Here is a 27,213-nt window from a genome sequence, read left to right on the forward strand (position 1 = left end):
GTGAAGGAATCCAGGTTTCACAAGAGAACCAAACACATCAAGAGGCGCTTCAACTCCATTCGTGAAAAGGTCAAGGATGGAGACATAGAAATTTGCAAAATACATACGGATCTGAATGTAGCAGACCCATTGACTAAACCTCTTCCGTGGGCAAAACATGATCAGCACCAAGACTCCATGGGTGTTAGATTCATTACTATGTAATCTAGATTATTGACTCTAGTGCAAGTGGGAGACTGATGGAAATATGCCCTAGAGGCAATAATAAAGTTGTTATTATTATATTTCCTTATTCATGGTAAAGGTTTAATATTCATGCTAGAATTCTATTGATCGGAAACTTAAATACATGTGTGGATGCATAAAAAATATTGTGTCCCTAGTAAGCCTCTACTAGACTAGCTCGTTGATCAAAAGATGGTTAAGGTTTCCTAACCATAGACATGAGTTGTCATTTGATAATAGGATCACATCATTAGGAGAATGATGTGATGGACAAGACCCATCCGTTGGCTTAGCATATGATCGTTCAGTTTATTGCTACTGCTTTCTTAATGTCAAATACATGTTCCTTCGACCATGAGATCATGCAACTCCCGGATACCGGAGGAATGCCTTGTGTGCTATCAAACATCACAACGTAAATGGGTGATCATAAATATGCTCTACAGGTATCTCCGAAGGTGTCTGTTGAGTTGGCGTGAATCGAGATTGGGATTTGTCACTCTGTGTATCAGAGAGGTATCTCTGGGCCCTCTCGGTAATACACATCATAAGAAGCTTGCAAGAAAAGTGACTAAGGAGTTAGTTACGAGATGATGTATTACGGAACGAGTAAAGAGACTTGTCGGTAATGAGATTGAACTAGGTATGGAGATACCGACGATCGAACCTCGGGTAAGTAACATACCAACATAAAAAGGGAATTGTGTATGTTGTCATAAGGTTCGACCGATAAAGATCTTCATAGAATATGTAGGAACCAATATGGGCATCCAGGTCCCGGTATTGGTTATTGACCGGAGAGGTGTCTCGGTCATGTCTACATCATTCTCAAACCCGTAGGGTCCGCACGCTTAACGTCGTTGACGATATAGTATTATATGAGTTATGTGAGTTGATGAACGAATGTATTTCGGTGTCCCGGATGATATCACAAACATGATGAGGAGATCTAGAATGGTCCAGAGGTAAATATTGATATATAGGATGATAGTATTTGGTCACTGAAAGGTTTCGGAAAGAACTAGGTATTTATCGAAGTGCCGAAAGGGGTTCTGGGAGGCCACCGGTAAGTGGTGGGCCTTATGGGCCAAAGGGGGGAGCACACCAGGCCACAAGGGGGCTGACGCGCCCCTCCACTCCCTGCCCACGCACCAAGGAGGGAGGGAGGGAAGGAAGAGGGGGCGCATTAAGGCAGCCAACCCCCTTTCCTTCCCCCCATGTTCAAATATGGAAGGGGGGCGGCTAGGCAGGCCTCTAGGGTAGCCGTCAGCCACTTGGGGCGCCCTAGGGTTGCCTCCTCTCCCCCTCCACCTATATATATGTGGAGGGAGAGGGGCAACATAGACCACGACCCCCCAGTCGTGTGTGGCACCACTCTCCCTCTAGTTAATCCTCGGTCATAATTTCGTAGTGCTCGGCGAAGCCCTGCGGAGATAGTTGCATCACCACCATCAGCACACCGTTGTGCCTCTGGAACTTGATGTCGCTTGAAGCTACGTCGGTATTTCCCCAAAGAGGACGGGATGATGCAGCACAACGGCGGTAGGTCTTTCCCTCAGATATGAAACCAAGGTTATCGAACTAGTAGGAGAACCAAGCAACACAACGTAAACAACACCTGCACACAGATAACAAATCCTCGCAACCCAACGTGTTAAAGGGGTTATCAATCCCTTTCGGGGTACGACGCCTCAAGATAGGCAAACGGACGTGAGATAAATTTGTAGTAGATTGATAGATTGGATGCCAAATAAAATAAATAAGGAAAAATTGTAGCAAGGTATTTTTGGGTTTTTGGATTAATAGATATGAAAATAAAAACAAGAGAAAAGTAGATCACAAAGGCAAATATAAGAGAAAGAAGACCCGAGGGCTGTAGGTTTCACTAGTGGTTTCTCTCGAGAAAAATAGCAAACGGTGGGTAAACAATTTACTGTTGGGCAATTGATAGAACCTCAAATAATTATGACGATATCCAGGCAATGATCATTATATAGGCATCACGTCCAAGATTAGTAGACCGACTCCTGACTGCATCTACTACTATTACTCCACACATCGACCACTATCCAGCATGCATCTAGTGTATTAAGTGCATGGAGAAACTGAGTAATGCAATAAGAATGATGACATGATGTAGACAAGATCTATCTATGTAGAGATAGACCCCATCGTTTTATCCTTAGTAGCAACGATACATATGTGTCGTTTCCCTTGCTGTCACTGGGATCAAGCACCGTAAGATCGAACCCACTACAAAGCACCTCTTCCCATTGCAAGATAAATAGATCAAGTTGGCCAAACAAAACTCAAATATCGTAGAAGAAATACGAGGCTATAAGCAATCATGCATATAAGAGATCAAAGAAACTCAAATAACTTTCATGGTTATAAAAAGATAGATATGATCATAAACTCAAAGTTCACCGATCCCAACAAACACACCGCAAAAGAGTTATATCATATGGATCTCCAAGAGACCATTGTATTGAGAATCAAGAGAGAGAGATGAAGCCATCCAGCTACTAACTACGGACCCGAAGGTCTACAAAGAACTACTCACGCATCATCGGAGAGGCACCAATGGAGGTGGTGAACCCCATCCGAGATGGTGTCTAGATTGGATCTGGTGGTTCTGGACTCTGCGGTGGCTGGATGAATATTTCGTCGACTCCCCTAGGGTTCTGGAATTTTGGAGGTATTTATAGAGCAAAGAGGCGGTCTGGGGGGCACCTGAGGTGGGCACAACCCACCGGGCTCGCCTGGGCCTCCTGGCGCTCCCTGGTGGGTTGTGCCCCCCTCGGGGCACCCCAGGTGCAGCCAGGGCCCGTTGTGTTCCTTTTGGCCCATAAAAATTCTCCGTAAAGTTCCGTGGCATTTGGACTCCGTCTGATATTGATTTTCTGCGATGTAAAAACACGGAAAAAACAGGAACTGGCACTTGGCACTATGTCAATAGGTTAGTACAAAAAATGATATAAAATGACTATAAAATGATTATAAAGCATCCAAGATTGATAATATAACAACATGAAACAATCAAAAATTATAGATACATTCGAGACGTATCAGAACTCATCTACTACTTCGCCTGTCTTGCTGGATCAAGAAGGCGAGGATGTCATCGAGCTAAACGTGTGCTGAACGCGGAGGTGCCATATGTTTGATACTTGATCGGGCGGATCGTGAAGGTGTACGACTACATCAACACGTTGATAAATGCTTTCGCTCAACGGTCTACGAGTGTACATAGACACACTTTCCCCTCTCGTAGCCATGAATCTCCATGGATAGATCTTGCGTGTGCGTAGAATTTTTTTGTTTTCCATAGTGACAAGTGGCAGTAAATTTCAACATATAATATAAATGTTTCCTTACCAAATTCCACTCATCAAAGGCGCTTCACTCCCTGGCAACGATGCCAGAAAAGAGTCTTGATGACCCACAAGTGTAGGGGATCTATGGTAGTCCTTTTGATAAGTAAGAGTGTCGAACGCAACGAGGAGCAGAAGGAAATGACAAGCAGTTTTCAGTAAGGTATTCTCTGCAAGCACTGAAATTATCGGTAACAGATAGTTTGGTGGCAAGGTAATTCGTAACGAGTAACAAGTGTAATAAAGGTGCAGCAAGATGGCCCAATCCTTTTTATGGCAAAGGACAAGCCTGGACAAACTCTTATATAAAGCAAAGCACTCCCGAGGGCACATGAGAATTATCGTCAAGTTAGTTTTCATCATGCTCATATGATTCGCATTCGCTACTTTGATAATTTGATATGTGGGTGGACCGGCGCTTAGGTGTTGCCCTTACTTGGACAAGCCTCCAACTTATGATTAACCCCTCTCGCAAGCATCGGCAACTACGAAAGAAGAATTGAGATAAATCTAACCATATCATGAAACATATGGATCCAAATCAGCCCCTTACGAAGCAACGCATAAACTAGGGTTTAAACTTCTATCACTCTAGCAACCCATCATCTACTTGCTACTTCTCAATGCCTTCCCCTAGGCCCAAATCACGTTGAAGTGTCATGTAGTCGATGTTCACATAACATCACTAGAGAAAAGACAACATACATCTCATAAAAATATCGAACGAATACCAAATTCACATGATTACTTATAACAAGACTTCTGCCATGTCCTCGGGAACAAAAGTAAGTACTCACAAAGCATGTTCATGTTCATGATCAGAGGGGTAATAAATATCATCAAGGATCTGAACATATGATCTTCCACCAAATAAACCAACTAGCATCAACTACGATGAGTGATCAACACTACTAGCAACCCACAGGTACCAATCTGAGATTTCGAGGCAAAGATTGAATAAAAGAGATGAACTAGGGTTTGAGAGGAGATGTTGCTGGTGAAGGTGTTGATGAAGATTGGTCCTCCTACGATGAGAGGATCGTTGGTGATGACGATGGCTTCGATTTCCCCCTCCTGGAGGAAAGTTTTTTTTGGCAAAATCGCTCTGCCGGAGCCCTAGATTGCTTTTGCCCAGGTTCCACCTCGAGACGGTGGCGCTTCATCCCGAAAGCCTTCTTCATATTTTTTCTAGGTCAAAACCTCTCATATAGCAGAAGATGGGCACCCGAGGCTAGCCAGGGGCCCCACAAGCTTAGGGGCGCGCCCTGGGGGTAGGCCGCGCCCCCCAGGCTTTGTGGCCACCTGGTGGGTCCCCTTCTGGTCTTTCTTCGTCCAATATTTTTATACATTTCAAAATAATTCTTTGTAAAGTTTCAGGACATTTGGAGTTGTGAAGAATATGTATCTCGGATTTTCTCCTTTCTGGTCCAAAATTCCAGTTGCCGACATTCTCCCTCTTCATGTAAATCTTGTAAAATAAGAGAGAAAAGACATAAGAATTGTATCATAAAGTGTAATAACAACCCGTAATGTAATAAATATCAACATAAAAACATGATGCAAAATGGACGTATCAAGGACATGGACGCTCATGCCGCGGCCCCACGACACCAACATTGTCATCTGCAAGTGGCTCTTCAGGCACAAGCTCAAGTCGGACGGTAGCCTGGATCGCTACAAGGCGCGCTGGGTTGTCTGCGGGTTCTTGCAACGGCCTGGAGTGGATTTTGATGAGATGTTCTCACCAGTGGTGAAGGCGGCTACTATCTGCCGTCACCGCCACGCTTGACTAGCCAGTGCACCAAATGGACGTGAACAATGCGTTCCTCCATGGTTAGCTCACCGAGCGCGTGTACTGCCAGCAACCAGCGGGGTTCGTCGACAAGCTTCACCTGGATCATGTCTGCCTCCTCGATAAGTCACTATACGGGATCAAGCATACCCACACGTCTGGTTCGCGCGGTTCACTGCCTACCTCCGTACCATCGGCTTCATGGCGGCCCGCTCTGATCCGTCGTTGTTCATGCCCCACGGCGACACCAGGGCAGCATAACTGCTTATGTATGTGGACGACATCATCCTCACTCCTCACAGCTCCGTCGATGGCCCTCATCCAGCAGCTCCAACGACGCATGTTCGCTGAGTTCCTGATGAAGGATCTCGGCCCGCTCCACTACTTCCTCGGCATCAGTGTGAAGCAGAGCCATGCCAACTTCTTCTTCTCTCGACAGAAGTATGCTGACGAGCTGTTGGATCGTGCCAACATGGCGGCCTGCAAGCGAGTGTCCACACCGATGGATGCGCGCTCCAAGTTGTCTACCACTGCGGGTGCGCCCATCCGCGACGCCTCGGAGTACAAGAGCCTGGCGGGCGCGCTCCAGTACATCACTCTCACGCGCCCGACCTCGCCTACGCGGTCTAGCAAGCATGTCTATGCATGAATGACCCGCACGAGCAGCACCTGTCGCTCGTCAAGAGGATTTTGCGCTATCTGCGCGGCACCTCGATGGAGACCGTGCATCTCACTCGACTAGGCTAGGTTGGTGCATGCTCTCGTGGTGGCCTTTTTTGCATCACTTCGGATGACACATATTAGTTTTGAAGTATTAAATGACACAACAGTTAGAAGATCTGTCATCAAGATGGTGTTTAGAACATTGTTATATGTATAGGATGAAAATCCGAGATATTACCTTTATTGGTTGGAACCTATAGCGATAACCATCATCATTATATTGTTGAAGGCGTCGTCTTCGTGCCGCTTTTTGTTGCGGCATTTTTTTTGATTCAACAACAAGGATGCAATCCTTGTGTTTAGCCGTCACATGTTGGAATTGGTGGCGTCGATGCGAATGTGTTATCCCTTTTTATAAAACCTTGTTGCGGAAGAACGGTGATCATTGTGTAAATGTTTAGATCACGTTTTGTCATAATTCTGTTGTGTATCCATTATAATTCGCTTTGGCCTTATTGCGATGTATCAACTTAAAAAAAATTGATTGCTTGCATCCAAATATGTGAAGGCCATAAGGTTTTGAAAAAAGTTATAGGTTTTCCCAAACTCTTTTGGGACCCGTTCCAACTTTTATTCTTGCTCGCTGTTCATTCACATAGTAACATTGCATCCACCTATAGGAAAAAACGAGTATAATTGCTAAGAAAGAATTTTGTTGCTCGAAAAAATAGTTTAGCTTACTATATCCCATAACTAAATTCGAAAAGGAAAACAAAAAGAAAAAAGAAACACGGATCCCTTACTTATACCATGCGGTGCTGCATCCAGCTTCGCGTGGACCCATACTCCTCCTACTGTCCTACTCACCGTTGCTTCCTCCTTCCACGTGAGGCCGCCTCACCGCCCCCTCGACATCGCCTTACATGCACACGCGCTCCCCGGTGGCCGGTAGCATGACGCTTTCTCGCTTCTCCCTCCCGCTTTAAGCCATGACTCTTGTTTCATCTGGAGGATTAAACACCCGCTGTCTCTTTCCCCTGTCTCTTTCCCTCCTCGCCCGCAGCTCCACCCCTCCTTTCTCCTTTTGTTTTCTTCTGCACCACTCCTTTCTTCTTCGCTTTCCGCCGCGGCATCGACTCGAGAGCAGAGGCAGATCTACAAGGCGAACATGATAGGCGTGAGCCACCCTAACATTTTAGACTGGCCTACACATGCCATTTTTTTAGAACTAAAAAATGGCATGTATAGACTGATCTATACTGATGAAAAAAGTATAGACCGGTCTATACATACCATAGGAAATTACATCAGGACCAGATAAAAGAAAGAGCCCAACAAACAATGGCATACTCGTCCCGACCCATCTCAGCTGGCTAGCCCAACAAACAACGCCGCAGGGACACTGGGACAGACGCACCACCGAGCTCCTGCTCGCACCCGACCTCGCCGGCTCGCCGCCTGCCTCGCCGGCCTGCCTCGCCGGCCTGCCTCGCAGGACGCCGACGCCCGTCGCCGTCTGCGTCGCCGTCGCTATACGCCTAGGGGCCGCCCCTGCCCGCCCGGCGCTCGGCTCTGCCGCGCTCCCCTGGCGCCGCTGCAAGCCGGCGCCTGCCGCCCAGTCCGCTCTCTGCCGACCCCGGCACTCGGCCGGAAGCAAGCCAGCAATCCTGCCCGGCGGCCAGCGTTTAGCCCGATCTGAGGACTTGAGGTAAGTTGTCCACTGTGGCACTGCTCATTCCCCAATTTCTGATTTAGGGTTTGCTCTTTGCTGTCTATTGCATCAATCAGTTGGAAGAGTCAAGTCTACTGCGTTAACAAAACAACCAGACTTGCTACTCAGTACATGAGCACACAGTCCTGTGAACGCATACACATTAATTTTTCTACCCAGTACATGAACACCTGATCAGTGACATAATAATGATTTGTCTGATTGTTTGCCACTCTAACAAGTTACTGTAACAAATTAACAATGCCATATCGTCTTCTTTGAACTTCTCAAGGTATGTAGTATGTAGGTTTCTCTTATGCAAAATTGAGAATTTTAGTACGTCTGTAAGACCATATTGATCTATTTCTATGTGCTATTGGTAAATTAATTAGAATGTTGGCATGCCATATTTGTTGTCAATTTTTTTAGGTGGACCACCTTGTTTTAAAATCCTAGATCCGCCACTGCTCTGGAGTCGCTGTCGACATGAAGCCCTCGCCGCACTTCCCGGAGATCGGGAAGAAGTCCAAAGGTACTCCCCGTTCTCCAAGTCATGGTTCCACTGTCTCCCTTCCACTCCCTGATTGTTCCGTGCCGTTTTTTTCGAGCGATTTCTTTCTCCTCTGCGAGTGGCTAAAAACCAAGCTTCGTTTGGCGTGCAGATTTGATCCCCAAGGACCACAGTTTCAACATTGCGGCCTACATCTCATCTGGAGCGGTTCGTTCCCTACCTTCTCTTTGTTCTGATTTTGAGATTTCGGTGTTGCTGTTTGCGCGGTTAGGCTGGAGCTAGGGTTCCGGGCTCGAATGGATGAACAGTCATGAGGTCTCATCCTCTTGCCGGAAGCTACTTGGATCAATCGTTTTGTTGCTTGCGATGGTGCTGTTTGTAGGTATTGATGTTGATAACGGGAATGGGGGTTTACCTGATCGAGTTATTTTGCTTGTGTTAGTAGTACTGTACGGATTAGCATGACCAATGGCGTGGAGTACTGTGGTTCTATAGCTTCCCATATATATACTTCATTGAGTGGTTGTTTCATGTCCTCAGAGCTGCTGGGCTATCAGATGTAGCATGAAATCTAGGAACAGGCGTTGGTCTTTTGGTGGAAATAACGCGAAATTAGTAGTTCCCACATATGGTTTTTACGTCTATGGCAATGCAACATAGATGTCATTCCTAATTTGGTACCTTTGGGGTTTTTGAGGTTTGGCTCCTTGGATAGTTAACCACAAGACTCTTTGGTAGTTGATACTGTTTATTCCTTATGTTGACTGGCACCTATCTTCGTATATCGAACAATATGCTTTTCTAGATTGATATGTTTTGTACTCCTCTCTAATAGGATGTCATTGCTGCTGCCCTGCGAAAGCATGTCGAGGAGGAAGCTCGAGATCTCAGCGGTGAAGCTTTTCTTAGGTTTATGGATCAGCTCTATGAGCAGATATCTAGTTTATTGCAAAGTAACGATGTTTCTGAAAATTTGCTGGCTCTCCGTGCTATCGATGCATTGATTGATATGCCCTTCGGAGAAGGTGCTTCAAAGGTCTCCAAGTTCGCCAGTTTCTTGAGAAATGTGTTTGAAGTAAAGCGTGACCCTGAAATCCTAGTTCCAGCGAGTACTGTGCTTGGTCATTTAGCAAAAGCTGGGGGAGCAATGACTGCAGATGAAGTTGAGCGACAGGTATGTTATAGTTGGTTCTGATTTTCTTGAATATATGTCTTTCAATCTGCTAACAAGCAGTTTTTTTACAGATTAAAACTGCTTTAGGGTGGCTTGAGGGGGACCGAGTAGAGTATCGTCGGTTTGCAGCTGTTCTTATTCTCAAAGTAAGTTGTAACTTGTCAGCTTCCATAATCTATAGTTATTACAAGTTTTAATCAAGGTCATGATGGTAGACAAATTCTACGCAAAATTTCATTACGCTAAACTTGATAATGAGTTGTATTTTCTAATGTTAAGCACTACAGTGAATATGAGTGAGCTTATGATTTGTCTAAAATGTGTCCTTTTCGTATATATTTGTAGGAGATGGCTGAGAATGCTTCCACAACTTTCAATGTTCATGTTCCTGAATTTGTTGATGCTATATGGGTAGCACTGAGAGACCCCAAACAGGCTGTGCGTGAACGAGCAGTGGAAGCCTTGCGTGCCTGTCTTCATGTTATAGAAAAGCGGGAGACACGGTGGCGTGTACAGTGGTAAGCATACTTTTATCCTCACCTCTATTGCTGTATTGTATGAGATCAGCACTTGAAATAGCTTACTGTAAACTGTCTGGTGGTTAAGAGGATTGTTATGGTGTCAATGCTTCGTCTATTAAGCTCTTATTTGCACCAAATACTGGGACCCATGTTTATTTACTTGAAGGGGAGCCTTGGCGCAGTGGTAAAGCTGTTGCCTTGTGACCATGAGGTCACGGGTTCGAGTCCTGGAAACAGCCTCTTACAGAAATGTAGGGAAAGGCTGCGTACTATAGACCCAAAGTGTTTGGACCCTTCCCTGGACCCTGCGCAAGCGGGAGATACGTGCACCAGGCTGCCCTTTTTTTAGTGATCACTCATCCACTCCACTAAGTTTAGGAATAACTCCTTGGCCAAAATTGCAAATTGAAACTGATATCAAGCCTTTGGTAACTTCTTACATTCAATTCCATCCATGCTCCCCACTAACTACTCTTATGACTAGCTAGCATTTGTAGCCTCAACTGGATCACCTAAGAGTTAAGACTGCCATTTTCTTACTCTGTTAGTCAGAATTTGACGAATTCACTTGTTAAGCATCTTGTTGATGGTTGATGTATCCCATCTTCTAAGGATTAAACATATGTTGCATGATTGCATGGGGTTCAATCTACCATTGGGTCTAAAGAAGTTATATATTGCATTTGGTTGTAAGATTACACATTGTGTCCCTCAGCAACTATTTATGCTAGTTTGTTAGGAACAATGTCCAAAGCACATCGCGGTCGTTTATTTGTTGCAAAGCACTGACCATATACTTCTGGGATACCATTTTGCAATGTGATTAATCTGCATGTTGGTCATTGGTCTCTTCAGCCAACAATTCAACTTCTCTGATTAGTGATGAGCTGAGCCTTTCTCTTAGTATTGCAGCAAACCCAACTCTGATTTGCAGTTTGTGTACCACACTACCACTGATTTCAGTGTGTGTAACTCTGCTCTCTGTAGTTTTTGTAGAAAACAGTAGCCAGACTAGTCAGAACTAAGTGGCATGCTGCTACCTTGGTGACTTGACTCGACTATATGAGCTAAGAATATTGCCCTTTTGTCTATCTTATTTTTTTCATGATGTTATGTTACCAGGTATTACCGCATGTGTGAAGCAGCACAAGTGGGACTTGGCAAAAATGCTTCTGTTCATAGCATCCATGGCTCATTATTGGCTGTTGGAGAATTGTTGAGGTAACTTAAAGTTCATTTTGCAGTGATTTCCCCCCGGAAGTTTGTCACAATATTCATAGTGCCGCAAGTTTTTTTTCTTATGGCTGTTTGCTAGTGTACCATACTTTCCTGTATTTCTTTTACTATGGAACACATGTTTTAACTTCTGGCATTTATGATCATCAATATAGCAAAACAGCATCAACCCCTTTCTTTTTCCCTTGTGGCAACAATACACAGCTTTGCATACTCTGATTCTGTTGCATGAAATATTGCAGGAATACTGGGGAATTTATGATGTCTAGGTACAGAGAAGTGGCTGATATAGTCCTCACGTACTTGAAACACCGGGATCAGCTTGTTCGTCGTAGTATAACATCTCTTCTTCCTCGAATTGCTCACTTCCTGCGAGACAGATTTGTGACCAACTACCTTAAGGTTTTCCCCGCTGCTAAATTTCTTGAACTAAACCATTTTCTTCTCTTTTGCACCTTATATGATTCATTTCTTGTATCAATTTTTTCTTAATTTTGAAGTTATAACAGAAACACAATAGTTTGAAAACCATGCAAGCTTGACATGCGTTGTTCTCATTCCCAGATATGCATGGAACATATCTTGTTTGTTCTACGTACCCCGGATGAGCGTGCTAGTGGGTTTGTTGCTCTGGGAGAGATGGCTGGTGCTTTGGGTGCAGAACTTGTGCCCAGTTTGCCCTCAATTACCCCACTTCTGCATGAAGCAGTATGCTTCATAACCCTTTTGTACTTTGGTGTTTACTTGAACTTTGTCCTGCTTAATGGCGCGTTTCTGTTCGCAGATTGCTCCTCGCAGAGGACGTCCATCTCTTGAGGCTATTACTTGTGTTGGAAGCTTTTCAAAAGCCATGGGTCTTGCAATGGAACGCCATATTCGTGGTGGGCTGCTAGATGCCATGTTTTCTGCCGGTCTTTCTGATAAACTTGTAGATGCACTTGAGTCTATAAGTACCAGGTATTGTTTCTTGGTTTGAATTCTCTTGCTTTATTCTGTCCTTGGCATGAAAACATTACCTCCCCATTTCCTACAGCATCCCGTCTCTACTGCCAACTATTCAAGAGCGTTTATTGGATTGTATAGCTCAAGCACTTCCAAAGTCATCTACGAGGTCCGGTTCTACTGTTAATCGAGCAACCAGATCCAACAGTTTGCAGCACTTTGTGGATTCTAGTGGTCCAGTGCTTGTCCAACTTGCTCTGCGTACCCTGGCAAACTTTAACTTTAAGGTTCGAAATGCTCCACTGAGCTGTGTGATTGTCATCATCTTCGGGCTTTAAATTATGTACTGGTTTCAGGGTCATGAGCTCCTGGAATTGGCAAGAGAGAGTGTCATCCTTTATCTGGAAGATGAGGATAGCAGTACCCGAAAAGCTGCTGCGATATGCTGTTGCAGATTAGTTGCACACTCTCTTTCTGCTTCGTCTACTTCACAGTTCAGTTCAAATAGGTCAAATCGTATGGGAGGAGCTAAGCGCCGTCGTCTTGTAGAAGAGGTTTGTCTTCAACTTCATCATGTGTTCATTAATTATCTGACATGCATACTGAAGCTATCCTGTTTGATGCTTATTATTAGTACTTACTAGACATGCCTGCTATAACATGTATTTTTGGGGAGAGCTGAGATAAATGCTTTGAAACGAGTTACTAATAACTGCATGTGCAATTGTTTCATTACAGAAGCCATAGTCACAGATAAAATCCAAAATCTCAGTTTCTATGCAAGCATGTTCTGAAGCATGCCCTTCTTGATCAGACTTAGTTATTCAATATAACATTCAAGCATGTCGTGAACCATATCTTTCTTGATTGGATTTTTATTGAAAATTCGTTACACGATACTGCTTCAGCTTGCCACATTAAATACCATATCTAAACTTCGGTACTGCCTACACCACCCTTTGTTTTACTACTTCTGGTAACATCATACATGACTTCTTGCATTTGGGGTGAAGCTAATAATTTGTTGAACCATCATGCAAAATTCTGCAATTGGCATAATATTTTTTTTACTCTGAACTATTAGCTGAAAAAACTGAAGCAACAATTTTTTAACACAGGTAAGCTGAAATTAACCATAGTTCATTAATGAATTTCTTGATTTTGTATTTTCCAGTTTGAAAACATAAGTTGACCTGGTAATAGCGTTCTAAAGAACCATATAAAAGATTCAAGCCTTCGGCGACCATATATCTATGTTGCTTTGAAGTAACTTATTATTTTGCTCTACAACACATGAGCACCTGTGCCTTAGCCCTCTTAAGAAAAAACATGTCAACAACTATTGTGTGCTTACTGTGGAACCTCATCATAGCCTTGGCCAGCTCTCTCCCATAGTCCCATAGTCCCACCACACATGTCTCTTATCTTTGTGAAATGGCTATTTCTAAGTAAAAAGCGGACTTATATTGTGAAATGGAGGAATTGCATTCTCATAAAAAAACCATTGGTACCCTCAACACAAATTTCACACCTGGACATAGTACTGGCATTAACTGGCTACTCCATACACTAATTAGCCTTATGGTGTAGATAACATATTAGAGACAATTGACTAGTATCAATTGGTACATGTTTTAGTTTGAAACGTAACTTGCATGGTAATGTAGAATGCGGGAAACTGAGTTAACGTCTCATAAGATATGACATGGTAGACGGCTCCTACCATCTTTCATTGCACTGAATATGTTAATTTATGCATGCATGTCTGCATACAATTTACAATTTAATCATGAATGATGATTTTTACACTGAATGAGTAAAGTTTCTCATGTGGAACTGTAGTATTTATAAACATTGACATGAAGCAAACCATGTATGAGAAGAGGATAGGCGTGAAAGGGTAGAGGAAGTAGTTCGCATCATATATGGCACAGTGGGGAACTAGGATATTTATACCTGTTAACATATTTCATGATTGTTTAAGTTGCCCCACACATGTTATGGGTGCGACGATATGCATTTCCACAAAACAAGGTTGGGCAGACAACATGATACATCAGGTAACAATACATGAGGATCAGAAGAGCAGCAAACTCGGTACTACGATGGCATCAGAACATTGAGAGCCTCTACTCGCCATTGCCCATAGCAAATCACTATGTACCTAGTAACTGCATTACTGTCTTTATTAACAAATCATCAGATGTACTCTATGTTTTTAAAGCGTCCCTAAGGCGACGCCTAGGCGTCGAAGCGCTCCCCCTCTGCTTTGGAAAATCTACCGCTTTGGGCACCCCCCCCCCCTCCCTAAGGCGGTAAGGCGTCGCCTTAAAAACATAGGATGTACTTAGTTACTGCCTTACTAGACAACATCAAGTGAGCAGATTAGGAATCACTAAATGTAAATGGAGCAGAAGATTGAAACTGGCCTAACTGGAGGAGGTGGTGGGTTCGTAGAGTGGAGTTCAGAGGCTGCATCGACTAGGAAGAATGGGAGGGAGGAGGTGGCACAATGGCTGTTGGAGACGGTGGTGTTGAGTGAGTGCGTTGGGTGGAGGCAAGGGTTAGTTTGTTGGGTTAATACAGAATGATTTTGCCTACACACAGAAAGGACCTGCAATCAGGAGCTTGTCTATTGACTGACCAGCTGTGTGATAGTCACTCATGCTTAAGCCATCGATCCCTGTCGGTTACACATTATTTTTAGATTTGGACTTGGTTCATGGGGGTTGCACACTTTATATTGTGTCATAGGCACTATAGTGATAATTCCTCTGATGCATTTTGGTTGACATAGTATTGATCATGTCATTCTTGTTATATCCCTCTGCAGATAGTGGAAAAACTTCTTATTGCTGCAGTTGCTGATGCTGATGTTGGTGTTAGGAGTTCAGTCTTCAGGGCTCTGTGCCGCAATCCGACTTTTGATGATTTCTTGGCCCAAGCTGACATCCTGACTTCAATTTTTGTTGCCTTAAATGACGAGGTACACTGTATGGCGTGTTTATCAGTTACCATATAGAGTAGGCTATTAGACACTTATAGATATGTTACCAGGTGCTTTTGGCACATTTGTTTAGTTTGTTCTTATTTTTTCTTCTTTTATGAAAGTATTTTTTGGAGCAGGGGCATTGTGAAAGTAGTGTTTAAATACCACATCTTTGCAAGCAAAAAAGAATAGTCCTTGGTTATTATATCCATGCTGAGAAATATCTACATTAGGATCCGGATATTTTGCTGTTCTCTTTGCACTATTCCAGTTCACGTTCCCTTCATATATCTGTTAGTAGCAAGTAATTTCTAAACATTATATGACCCTTGCTATTGCTGACAATTTTTTTCCTTGCTCCATGCTTTAGGAGTACGGCGTAAGAGAATTGGCAATTTTAGTTGCAGGCAGATTGTCTGAAAAAAACCCTGCATATGTACTGCCTGCCCTTCGTCGCTATCTTATACAGTTGCTCACTTATCTTGATCAAAGGTTTGTAGCATCTAAAATTGTTGTGCTAATAATGATCAGTGCTGGTTTCAATTCATATTGTGTTACTACAGGCTCATGCTTCTAAATATCTTTATGCTGTCTGCAGTATGGATAGCAAGTGTAGAGAGGAAAGTGCTAGATTGTTGGGCTGCTTAATTAGGAGCTGTCCACGGCTAATACTTCCTTATGTTGCTCCAATTCACAAGGTTAGTAAGACATGAGATCATTTACACTGTTTCTTGTGCTAGCCTTCCTACTTCCATGTTTTCTATCAGGCGCTGGTGGCTAGACTTTGTGAAGGAACAGGACCAATGGCCAATATTGTGCTTGCTGCGGGAGTGCTTGCCACTGTCGGGGAACTGGCCAAAGTGGTGTGTCTTTCTCTATCATGTGATGTTTGGTTCATTTTAGCCCCTCTACTTTTACATAAGTTCAAATTGGTCCAATCTTGTCGTGTAACAATGGGTCCAACCAGGACTTCTGACTTGTGATGATTTGTGTTTTGCGTGATAGGGTGGTTTTGCAATGAGGCAATATCTTCCTGAGCTAATGCCTCTGGTTGTGGATGCTCTTTTGGATGGAGGTTCTGTGAGCAAAAGGGAAGTCGCAGTAGCAACCCTTGGACAAGTTATTCAAAGCACAGGGTACATGCCTTTTTTTGTCTTCTCGCATTTGTGTGCATATTGAGTTGCATGTCTCAAATTCACAACATGACATCAATTCTGTATCACAAGATTTTCGCTGTTAAAATTTTCTGCCTGTCCGTTAAAGTTTGTTATTGCTTGTTCTTATTGGTGTTAGCATATTTAGCGTTGTTTCCTACTCCAAACTTGAGGTTTGAAATAGTAATTGTGACCTTAGTTTTAGAGAAAAAGAAAATGTGAGTATTCACAGTATTTTGTTAGCAATATAGTATCCTATGTTTTTAAAGCGTCCCTAAGGCGACGCCTAGGCGACGCCTAGGCATCGAAGCGCTCCCCCTCCGCTTTGGAAAATCGACCGCTTTGGGCGCCTAGGCGTCCAAAGCGCCCGCCTAGGCGTCGCCTAGGCGCCAAAGCGCCCCCCTCCCTAAGGCGGTAAGGCGTCGCCTTAAAAACATAGTAGTATACTTCCTCCATTTCGGTGCATAAGGCATGCACATAGTTCTAGGTCATCAATTTAACTAGCTAAATATGTATTATATGTAATAAAATATATATATTTAGAAACTGCATTCACATATGAATCCAGTGATATGCTTTTGATGACATATAACACAATTTTAGTTAGTCAAATCGATGACCTAGAACTATGCACTTGCCCTATGCACTGAGACGGAGGGAGTACAATTCATGGGCCTCTGCAGCGACAGACCATGAGAAATGCGGAACCGCCTCTTAGTTCTGCCCCTTTCAGCCTTGCCTAACTGTATAAAAAATTAAGCATCCAGTGGACCACCGATGATGACCTTGGTCAAATAGATGCGACGAGGCTGAACTGTTTTTTAGCAGCATTTCACCATATCTAACAGTAGAACTCGAAGTTTTTTTTTTAGCATGTTCCCCTGATACCGAGCTTGAGCTTGTTGTCCTTTAGATTCAAGGAGGAGCTCTAGGCTCCTCTTGGTAGCTGGATTGACTCTTTATATTAACCTCCTGGCTTGTATATAAACTGCTCTCTGTTTTTAACTCTTTGTAAATATCTCGGTATATACCCCCCTCTCTCTTGTAAATATATACTATCGGGGCCTTCCCTATAGTTTTTTTGTAAAGAAAGAAGGCATATGCCAATCCTAGGTTTGATGGGCCCATGAGCCAAGCCGTCCTATAAACATTACATTCGTAACACTCGGTAGTTATAGAATCATTGTGAGCCCCCCTTAAAAACTTCACTTTCTTGGGTGGTATCTTACCCTTTGTGTTTGGTACAACTACCTGCTCCGCTTCCTGCCTTGCGGGCACACATGGCTCTCAAGTCTTGACCCTTGATGATAGTTTGCTAATATGTAAAAATAAAAACTCACCAACAGGGCATGTCCCTTTTTAAATTAAGAAGAAACAATGAAGGCACATACCCTGCGGAGCAGAGGGCTCGCACGCTGGTGGTGGTCTTCACACACACCCAGGTGCGAGGCGCTAGCCAACTGGTGGACGCCCAGTTACTAATGTGGAAGATAGCTGTGTTATAACGTCCAAGTACTTGTTTTCATATATGTTGTAGAGTAATTAATTTCACTATGTATGTATTGCCATGGCTTGGTCATCGCTTATATTTTCTGATTTTTCATGGATGGTCATCAGCTATGTTATTGCTCCCTATAACGAATATCCTCCGTTGCTTGGCTTACTCTTGAAGTTGCTGAATGGTGAATTGGAATGGTCGACTAGATTGGAAGTTCTGAAGGTATTTATTTGGCTGATGCGTTGCTGTTTCATGAAAAACAATTATAGTGCCCTTGTGTTATAAGGTGATATATTTTACAGGTTTTAGGGATTATGGGTGCATTGGACCCTCATGCACATAAGCGTAATCAACATAATTTACCTGGTCAACATAATTTACCTGGTCAACATAGAGAGGTTCTACGTCCAACAGTTGAGACTGCACAACATATCGTTTCCATGGAAGAGACACCAACTGATTTCTGGCCATCTTTTTCGGCGTCTGAGGACTACTATTCAACGGTATGATTTTGTGTTACCTATGTTGGTTTGGTTTCATGCCTGGGAGGTCGACCATGGAAGCCATTTTCTTGGTACGACAACTTATGGAGAGATATAGGGAGCATAAGAAGGACTTGCATATGGTGTTCATTGACTTGGAGAAGGCCTATGATAAGATACCACGGAATGTCATGTGGTGGGCCTTCGAGAAACACAAAGTCCCAGCAAAGTACATTACCCTCATCAAGGACATGTACAATAATGTTGTGACAAGTGTTCGAACAAGTGATGTCGACACCGATGACTTCCCGATTAAGATAGGACTGCATCAGGGGTCAGCTTTGAGCCCTTATCTTTTTGCATTGGTGATGGATGAGGTCACAAGGGGTATACAAGGAGATATCCCATGGTGTATGCTCTTTGCGGATGATGTGGTGCTAGTTGACGATAGTCGGACGGGGGTAAATAGGAAGTTAGAGTTATGGAGACAAACCTTGGAATCGAAAGGGTTTAGGCTTAGTAGAACTAAAACCGAGTACATGATGTGCGGTTTCAGTACTACTAGCTGTGAGGAGGAGGAGGTTAGCCTTGATGGCCAGGTGGTACCTCGGAAGGACACCTTTCGGTATTTGGGGTCAATGTTGCAGGAGGATGGGGGTATTGATGAAGATGTGAACCATCGAATCAAAGCCGGATGGATGAAGTGGCGCCAAGCTTCTGGCATTCTCTGTGACAAGAGAGTGCCACAAAAGCTAAAAGGCAAGTTCTACAGGACGGCGGTTCGACCCGCAATGTTGTATGGCGCGGAGTGTTGGCCGATTAAAAGGCGACATGTTCAACAGTTAGGTGTGGCGGAGATGCGTATGTTGAGATGGATGTGTGGCCACACGAGGAAGGATCGAGTCCGGAATGATGATATACGAGATAGAGTTGGGGTAGCACCAATTGAGGAGAAGCTTGTCCAACATCGTTTGAGATGGTTTGGGCATATTCAGCGCAGGCCTCCAGAAGCTCCAGTGCATAGCGGACGGCTAAAGCGTGCGGAGAATGTCAAGAGAGGGCGGGGTCGACCGATTTTGACATGGGAGGAGTCCGTTAAGAGAGACCTGAAGGATTGGAGTATCGACAAAGAGCTAGCTATGGACAGGGGTGCGTGGAAGCTTGCTATCCATGTGCCAGAGCCATGAGTTGGTTGCGAGATCTTATGGGTTTCACCTCTAGCCTACCCCAACTTGTTTGGGACTAAAGGCTTTGTTGTTGTTGTTGTTGTTGTTATGTTGGAAACAGGAAGGACCCTTGTGTTAGTCCCTTTAACCGTAATTCTCAATTGCCAGGTTGCAATTAGTTCTCTCATGCGAATTCTCCGAGATCCTTCCCTTGCAAGTTATCATCAAATGGTTGTCGGCTCTCTTATCTTCGTTTTTAAGGTAATATTTCTATTTTGAATAATTTGTCCTTTAGACTATGTTTCTGCATTATCACTTTAATAATTTTTTTGTGTTCTCTGTGATACATTTGGATCTAGTCAATGGGCCTTGGCTGTGTTCCCTATTTACCAAAGGTGAGACTCATTTTCTCTACTGTACTGCAACTCTGCAAGTTCTATGCATTTATAGTAGTCATGTTTCACCACAATACTGTCCAGATATGATCCACCATCTCTGGCTGACTGGAATACTCATGCATGAGACATTCTATTTCTAGCTGATACTTTGGCCATGCATGGCCTTGAGTTGTTAGCTTTCCAAGGAACCGTAACTGATTTGGGTCAACAACCTGTTTGTTGCATCAACTGAAGTCCTTCCACAACCAAATCATGAATTATGTGATTTGGGGAGTTTTAACAACAATGTCAAATTTCAAGCTTAATTGCAGGATAACCTTTTTTATGTCATGAGAAAGTTGTACCTAGCAAGTTTCTTCAAACAGTATCAGTTGTTTTTCCCAAGATTTCCTGTGATCTCCATTTCTCCAGTTATCCAAATTCTTGATGGGTCCCAAGATCATTTATTGAACAGATAAAGTTTTCATCTGGTTGAGTGAATCACAACCAGAAAGCTAAACAACCTTTGTAGTTCCAAGCTTTCAATATACCCCCTTCATTCCAAAGTATTTGAAGTTCCAGATTTGTCCTAAATCAAATTCTTTTAAGTTTGACCAAGTCTCTAGAAAAAAAAATATCAACATCTACAACACCAAATTAGTTTCGTTATATTTCATGAAATAATTTTTTGTTCTATATACTCGGTGGCGCTAAACTAAGTGCCCACGCAAATCCTCTAATCATATTCTCCGGTGCTAATTACACGGCGTGCCGCTCGCGCAGTACAACCCACCACCACCTATCTGTAGCATATGAAGGTAAAACCAATAGTAAATATGGTAACGGATATAATTTTTGTTACTGCTGCAGCACGCCAAACCTCTGCCTGGCGGAACTATTCCCTAATCACGGTAAAAATGTTAGCAATGAATGGTTACGGAATTAAATTTCTTTACCAGATTCCATGCACCGCACAAGGCACAACGCGAAAGTGCCCCACGGCTCCTGCTACTAACCATGGTAAAAAAGACTGTCATGTATGGTAAAAAAAGGGCACGGCAGCCCGGTGCACATAGCTCCCACTTGCGCAGGGTCCGTGTAACGGAAATAAAATCATTACAAGGTGCCACACAGGCACACACCACTCCATGGTAACATTACCAGTCCCGTGCGTAAGCCTTATCATGCGCTCCTGTGGTAGGTAAAGTCAACTAAACCAGCAAATTCTTTGGTTTGATGGTAAAAGGTTTCTCCCAATGTTGTAATGATCTGTAGGTAGTTACGACTGATGCATAGGATAAGAAGTTGGTGGTAAACCTGATGAACACGGTAATAAACAGGTAGGATTTTCTAGTAAAAAGTGCATGTGCACGTTCATGAGCGACGGTGTAAATTGGAACTCACATGCAGTAGTTATGTGTACATGTGACTTTCCAAACTTAAGTAATATTACCATAAAATGTTAAAGATCTTACAGTAATGATGCATAGCTCTTTACGGCTAGGCCTAATACTACTAGCATATAGGTTTCCAGTTGATATATTTGTACTAGTAAACATGGCATATAATGGTAGTAAAAAATTAGAGCAGAGGTTTGTTTTCTATGTACCACAATGGTTTCATTCTATAGAGATAACCTTTTACTATCAACTAGCATCGACCTAGCAGTCGTAGCCACAAGGCTTATTACTATTGAGGTATGGCTTGATTACTATTGAAGGCTGCCAGATTACGTTCGATTAATCAAACGTGGGGTGGTTATGTGTGCATGAATCAGGAGACCCATGTTGGTTTGGGTAGAGCACGGTGGCTCGCGTGTGGCGGACCAGCGCGCAGAATAATTTACTTTGTGCTCAGGCTCACTTTAGCGGTGCTATATATATACCTATATATATGTATGATGTTATAACTATTAGCACATTTTTTCTGTAGACTTGGTCAAATGTATAGAAGTTTGTTTGACTTAGGACAAAGCTAGAACTTCAAATAATTTGGAACGGAGGGAGTATTAGGGTTAGATATAAGGCAATTGGGTTGGTACTGCTATGTTTTTGTGTGAAAAGATAGAATACATGTTAGAGTTGCACCTTTTTTTTTCTGAAATACTTCCTCTTTTGACTGGAAGGTTCTCCCTGAGCTATTCCGCGCCGTTCGTATGTGCGAGGACGGTGGTTTGAAAGAGTTCATAACCTGGAAACTCGGGACATTAATATCTATTGTTCGACAGGTAAGATGGCCCTTCTAGTGTTACCCTTTCTCTTCATTTCATTCTTCGAAGATTTTTGCTGTTGCAATTGGTATCCAGCGTATCTCATCAGATTTACTTATTTCAGCACATTCGGAAGTATTTACAAGACATACTGTCTCTTGTCTCCGAATTATGGACTTCCTCGTTCAGCCTTCCTGCACCAAAGCGGACTATACAGGGCCCACAGGGTTCTCCAGTAATAACACTTTTCCTCTGTTGTTATGTTCTGTTGCACACCTACATTTTCTAATTTCCCTAGATGAGGCATAATGGCATGCTTACATGGGAAAGAACACAAAAGGCAAACAGTAAACTGCAATTTTTTTCTTCAGTCATACAGTAGGCTTGATGCTCAATTTCAACTATCCCACTTATTTTAGGTTAGCTCTGTTGATGACTATATTCAACGGTTGGTATCATCTTTTGTCACCACATGCTTCTGTGCGCATGGCTATTTTATTCGTTACAGTGCAAACTCTGAACTGATCTTCTATAGGACAAGGTTAACTAAATAAGATCCCTGTCGCCATATATCTTACACAAGATAGCCCCACCCCAGTTTTAAAATCATAAGTCAGCTGATAACAGTGGAATTTAATATGGGTACTTCCCGACAACGCATAGTTCACTGTAGTAATATAATAGCTGCATTATTGGCAGGGTAGCAATATTGTAGTTTACTAGAAAAGAATAGTACAATGTACTACGTAATAAGCCAGCAGATAACATATAGACCTGCTAGATAATAACATAATTGTCTATTTCAATAGATACAAAAATAGAGGTGGGAGACTTGGTTGGAATCAGGCAAGAGGGGAACCCTTAGAAAATTAAGAAGTGGTAGTGTGTACACGAATGTGCTATTCGTAGCTCATCATTTGCGCCCTCTTTATAGATACAAACATATGATTACTATTTTCTTGCATGTTCATCCTTGGTTAACCACTCACTATTGCTTTGGTTAAGCATTCACCATGCCGTATAGTGAGTTCTGTGTATTTAGTGCATGTCTTGCTAACCTGCTGAAAGATTGGGTGCACCCAAACTGATTCTGTGGTTGGGTGAGTGACTATGTTTCCTGAGCGTCGTTTGTGAGAAGTCCAGTTTAAATGATATAATTTCTATGTATTCCTAATAATTATGTCATGGCAAACAGAAAATTTGTGGAGTAATAATTTTGTGATTCTGGTGTTTCATATTGTGATTTTCTTAATTTTACTGTCTTGCTTCTCCAGGTTCTTCATCTTGTTGAGCAACTATGCTTAGCATTGAATGATGAGTTCAGAGTGTATTTACTCCATATTTTGCCAAGTTGTATTCAAGTCTTGGGTGATGCTGAACGCTGCAATGATTATTGCTATGTGCCTGACATATTACACACACTTGAAGTGTTTGGCGGTTTGTATCCAACTCCTACTTTTTTTTCATGTCCCTAATTTATGTTGAAACTAGCATATGTTAACTTATGGCACCTTTTAGGAAATTTGGATGAGCACATGCACTTGGTTGCTCCAGTGCTTGTTCGTTTATTTAAAGTGGAGCTAGTTGACATCCGACGGCGTGCTATCATTACTTTGACTAAGCTTATACCTAAGGTGCAGGTCGGTTGATGTTCTAATCAAGTTTGATGTATCATATCTTTTTTGCAAAAGGTTGCTTCTGTGCTTTTGTATTGCTCATCATGCATCTTCGATATATCTTGTCCAGGTTGGTACTCATGTATCGGCGTTAGTGCATCATCTGAAGCTCGTCTTGGATGGGTAAGGTTTATGGTTACAAATAATTTAATGTATCTAGCATATTGGATTTTCCTTGTGCTTTTTAAGTTCTTGTTTTCGTAGCATATCTATTATCACAATATTATTTTTATTTCTACTTAATTTGTAACTGGTTATTTTTACTTTTATCAGTTTAATTAATACATTTTGTCTTGTGCATCTCTTTTCTTTGATTGTTATTTCCCCTTATGTGAGTAGAAACAATGATGATTTACGGAAAGAAGCTGCTGAAGCGCTCTGCTCGCTCGCACATGCTCTCGGAGAGGAATTTACAATTTTCATACCATCAATACGCAAACTTCTTGTGAAGCACCATTTGCGGGTACCCTGTTTTAATATTATGCATTGTACCTTTTGATGTCTTTTGTCTAATTTTTCATGTTTTACTTCTTACAGTACAAAAAATGGGATGAGACTGAAAATCGATTACTAAGGCGAGAACTGTTCATCTCCGATAACTTGTCAGTACAGAAGTACACACAGTGTCCACCTGATGTTATTAGTGACCCCCTTGATGATTTTGAGGGTGTTCCTTCCGAGGAAGCTGATGAAACACAGCGGCAACCAAGAAGTCATCAAGTAATATGCTTTGTGGTTCCAGCTATATTTGATAGATTTCTTCACTTGTATTCTGCTTCTTACTAATTATTGTTTTCCGTTGTTCTTTTGACAACTTTGCCTAGCTTTTAAGACATCAGAGCTCACTCTTGCCCATAAAACCTTTGACTTTTTGGAAGATTGTTATTTCACCTGGGAAGACCTTGGTTCCTTTTCAAAAGAATTAAATCTTAACGTTCTTGTTCAGTGTTTCTGAGCAGCTACTGTGTACACACCCGCTTAAGTATTCATGGTAGCCACACATATCAATATGACCACTTGCTAACCACTTAATGTGATAGTTGCTTGTCTTTGTACTAGGCTGATGTGTGTGTTTTTTGTTCTTCTATTTTCTTTCTCTGTTGTAGTCACTAGGTAGTAGATTGTTGTAATTGATGGTTTTGCTTCTGTTCGAGAAAAATGATTGACAACCTGTATTGTTCATCTGCTCTTTCATGTAGCCCTATATTTTTCTTATACTTAATTTAGACTTTTGGTTGCTGCAGGTCAACGATGTTCGGTTGAGAAGTGCTGGCGAGGCTTCTCAGAGAAGTACTAGAGAAGATTGGGCTGAATGGATGAGGCACTTTAGTATTGCACTTCTCAAAGAGTCACCATCTCCAGCTCTACGCACTTGTGCAAGGCTAGCACAGCTTCAGGTAAAGCAGTTGTTCTTTATAATGTGTTGATCATGCTGTGAATTATTTTCTGACAGAAATATTCAGCCCTCTGTTGGACGCGAGTTGTTTGCTGCGGGTTTTGCAAGTTGCTGGGCCCAAATGACCGAATCATCCCAGGAGCAACTAGTGAGAAGTCTCAAGACAGCATTCTCATCTCAAAACATACCACCAGAAATTCTTGCAACGCTGTTGAACTTGGTAAGTTTGGTCGTAGGATTTTTGTATACAAAAGTTACAATTCATTTGTCATGCTGTTTCTTTTATTAATTGTCCGCTTCTGTGAGTAGGCAGAGTTTATGGAACATGATGAGAAGCCTCTTCCAATTGATACTAGGCTCCTTGGCGCACTTGCTGAGAAGGTTAGCTGTATTGTTACTCTTTGTGTTCTTTGGCAAACTATTGAGACCTCCATGAGCATGTGTGTTTTATTGAAACTTCTGAACTATTTTTTCAGTGTCGAGCATATGCAAAAGCCCTCCATTATAAAGAAATGGAGTTTGAAGCTGTATGTTCAAAGAAGATGGGTGCAAATCCTGTTACAGTGGTTGAATCCCTTATTCATATTAACAATCAACTGCACCAGCATGAGGTTGGTCCTTGTGTCATGTGAAAGGATAAAGGAGTAATCTTTATAGTTTTTAAACCTTTTTTTAATTTCTACAGGCAGCTATTGGAATACTGACTTACTCACAGCAGCATCTAGAAGTTCAGTTAAAGGAATCCTGGTATATGCCAGTTACTACTGCACCTATGACCCCGTTGCCAAAGAATCATTTTCTCACATTTATTATGATCCTTATCTGGCATTTATAATTAGTACTTCTAAACTAATGGCTTTGAATGATAAATATGGTTGAAACTTGCTAAAATAAGACCCATCATTTTTAATGATTCAAGTTTCTTGTTTCAATATCTGTTTAATCTTGTGTAATGTAGGTATGAGAAATTGCACCGTTGGGATGAGGCCCTAAGGGCATATACCATGAAGTCATCTCAAGCATCTGGCCCTTTACAACACAGCCAAAATTTGGATGCTACATTGGGTATGGTCATTACTTATTCTTTATTGCACCGTACCCTCCTTCCCAAAGACTTGTCACTTTCCAATCCTGAGAAACAGTTTCCAGAATACCATTTTGAAAATTCTCAGATCCTCCACTAGGGCACCCTTGTTATTGGCTTATTGTGGAAGTCATTTTCTGTTCAAATATGATTGTGCGCGTAAAAGAAAAATAAAGAAAACCACATAGCGAGTTATTTATGTCTAATAATTCATATATGAATCTTCTTTAGTATCCATAGCAAATGTAACCAGCTGAGAATCATGCTTATGTTAGGGAGGATGAGGTGCCTAGCGTCCTTGGCTCGGTGGGAAGATTTAAGCACATTATGCAGGGAGCAATGGACTGGTGCAGAACCGCCTGCTCGGCTGGAAATGGCTCCAATGGTTGTGGATAAATCTTCTTGTCCATTTATAGATAACTTTTAACAGGTGAACTTAATTTTTCTTCTTTTTGTTTCTGTTCCTATAGGCTGCAAATGCTGCTTGGCATATGGGTGAGTGGGACCAGATGTCTGAATATGTTTCTCGTCTGGATGATGGGGACGAAAACAAGCTCCGCTCGTTGGGTAACACAACTGCTAGTGGTGATGGAAGCAGTAATGGTGCTTTCTTTAGGGCTGTTCTTTCAGTTCGTTGCAAAAAGGTGGAGTATGTTCTTCCTATTTTGAACTCTGATTACATTCTTTCCATAATTTGATCATAGTTTGGATTTTTGTGTTCCGTTACAGTATGAAGAAGCTCGTGTATATGTTGAGAGAGCTCGGCGGTGTTTGGCAACTGAACTTGCACCATTGGTATGACACAGCCATTATATATTCCTTTGTATAATTTCAATGATTCAAGTTTTGTCTAAATTTATTTTCATTACTATATTATTCATATTTTGGAAATATTTTTTGTACCGTGGTTTTCATATTTGCCAAAGCTAACCGATGATTGCGTTGTGATTTTATGCAACAAAGCAACCACAAACTGACTCTCATATATCTGAATTGCTAATAGTAAACGGTGTGTTTGGATCTTGGGTGTGTG

General features: G+C 42.3%; 1 protein-coding gene across 1 annotated transcript in view; it reads left to right on the top strand.

Moving 5' to 3' along the window:
• The first annotated feature begins 7,498 nt into the window (after positions 1-7,498).
• Positions 7,499-27,213, top strand: part of LOC119276442 (serine/threonine-protein kinase TOR) — a 31,457-nt gene continuing 11,742 nt past the window's right edge. Inside the window, exons 1-37 of the mRNA XM_037557494.1 lie at positions 7,499-7,762; positions 8,195-8,297; positions 8,428-8,483; positions 9,112-9,450; positions 9,522-9,596; positions 9,796-9,968; positions 11,094-11,192; positions 11,450-11,609; positions 11,772-11,915; positions 11,992-12,164; positions 12,241-12,436; positions 12,506-12,703; positions 14,983-15,135; positions 15,509-15,630; positions 15,737-15,836; positions 15,906-16,001; positions 16,144-16,274; positions 17,910-18,012; positions 18,093-18,293; positions 19,607-19,699; positions 19,798-19,833; positions 21,941-22,042; positions 22,149-22,259; positions 23,299-23,461; positions 23,543-23,664; positions 23,771-23,823; positions 24,040-24,163; positions 24,238-24,420; positions 24,945-25,097; positions 25,164-25,316; positions 25,406-25,477; positions 25,573-25,707; positions 25,782-25,843; positions 26,055-26,161; positions 26,456-26,565; positions 26,651-26,824; positions 26,910-26,975. Coding sequence (XP_037413391.1) covers positions 8,252-8,297; positions 8,428-8,483; positions 9,112-9,450; positions 9,522-9,596; positions 9,796-9,968; positions 11,094-11,192; positions 11,450-11,609; positions 11,772-11,915; positions 11,992-12,164; positions 12,241-12,436; positions 12,506-12,703; positions 14,983-15,135; positions 15,509-15,630; positions 15,737-15,836; positions 15,906-16,001; positions 16,144-16,274; positions 17,910-18,012; positions 18,093-18,293; positions 19,607-19,699; positions 19,798-19,833; positions 21,941-22,042; positions 22,149-22,259; positions 23,299-23,461; positions 23,543-23,664; positions 23,771-23,823; positions 24,040-24,163; positions 24,238-24,420; positions 24,945-25,097; positions 25,164-25,316; positions 25,406-25,477; positions 25,573-25,707; positions 25,782-25,843; positions 26,055-26,161; positions 26,456-26,565; positions 26,651-26,824; positions 26,910-26,975 — 4,584 coding nt within the window. The 5' untranslated portion in view covers positions 7,499-7,762; positions 8,195-8,251. The remainder of the gene's footprint in view (positions 7,763-8,194; positions 8,298-8,427; positions 8,484-9,111; positions 9,451-9,521; positions 9,597-9,795; positions 9,969-11,093; positions 11,193-11,449; positions 11,610-11,771; positions 11,916-11,991; positions 12,165-12,240; positions 12,437-12,505; positions 12,704-14,982; positions 15,136-15,508; positions 15,631-15,736; positions 15,837-15,905; positions 16,002-16,143; positions 16,275-17,909; positions 18,013-18,092; positions 18,294-19,606; positions 19,700-19,797; positions 19,834-21,940; positions 22,043-22,148; positions 22,260-23,298; positions 23,462-23,542; positions 23,665-23,770; positions 23,824-24,039; positions 24,164-24,237; positions 24,421-24,944; positions 25,098-25,163; positions 25,317-25,405; positions 25,478-25,572; positions 25,708-25,781; positions 25,844-26,054; positions 26,162-26,455; positions 26,566-26,650; positions 26,825-26,909; positions 26,976-27,213) is intronic.

The sequence above is a fragment of the Triticum dicoccoides genome, chromosome 1A, assembly GCF_002162155.2.
Source record: "Triticum dicoccoides isolate Atlit2015 ecotype Zavitan chromosome 1A, WEW_v2.0, whole genome shotgun sequence".
NCBI classification, from domain to species: Eukaryota; Viridiplantae; Streptophyta; class Magnoliopsida; order Poales; family Poaceae; genus Triticum; species Triticum dicoccoides.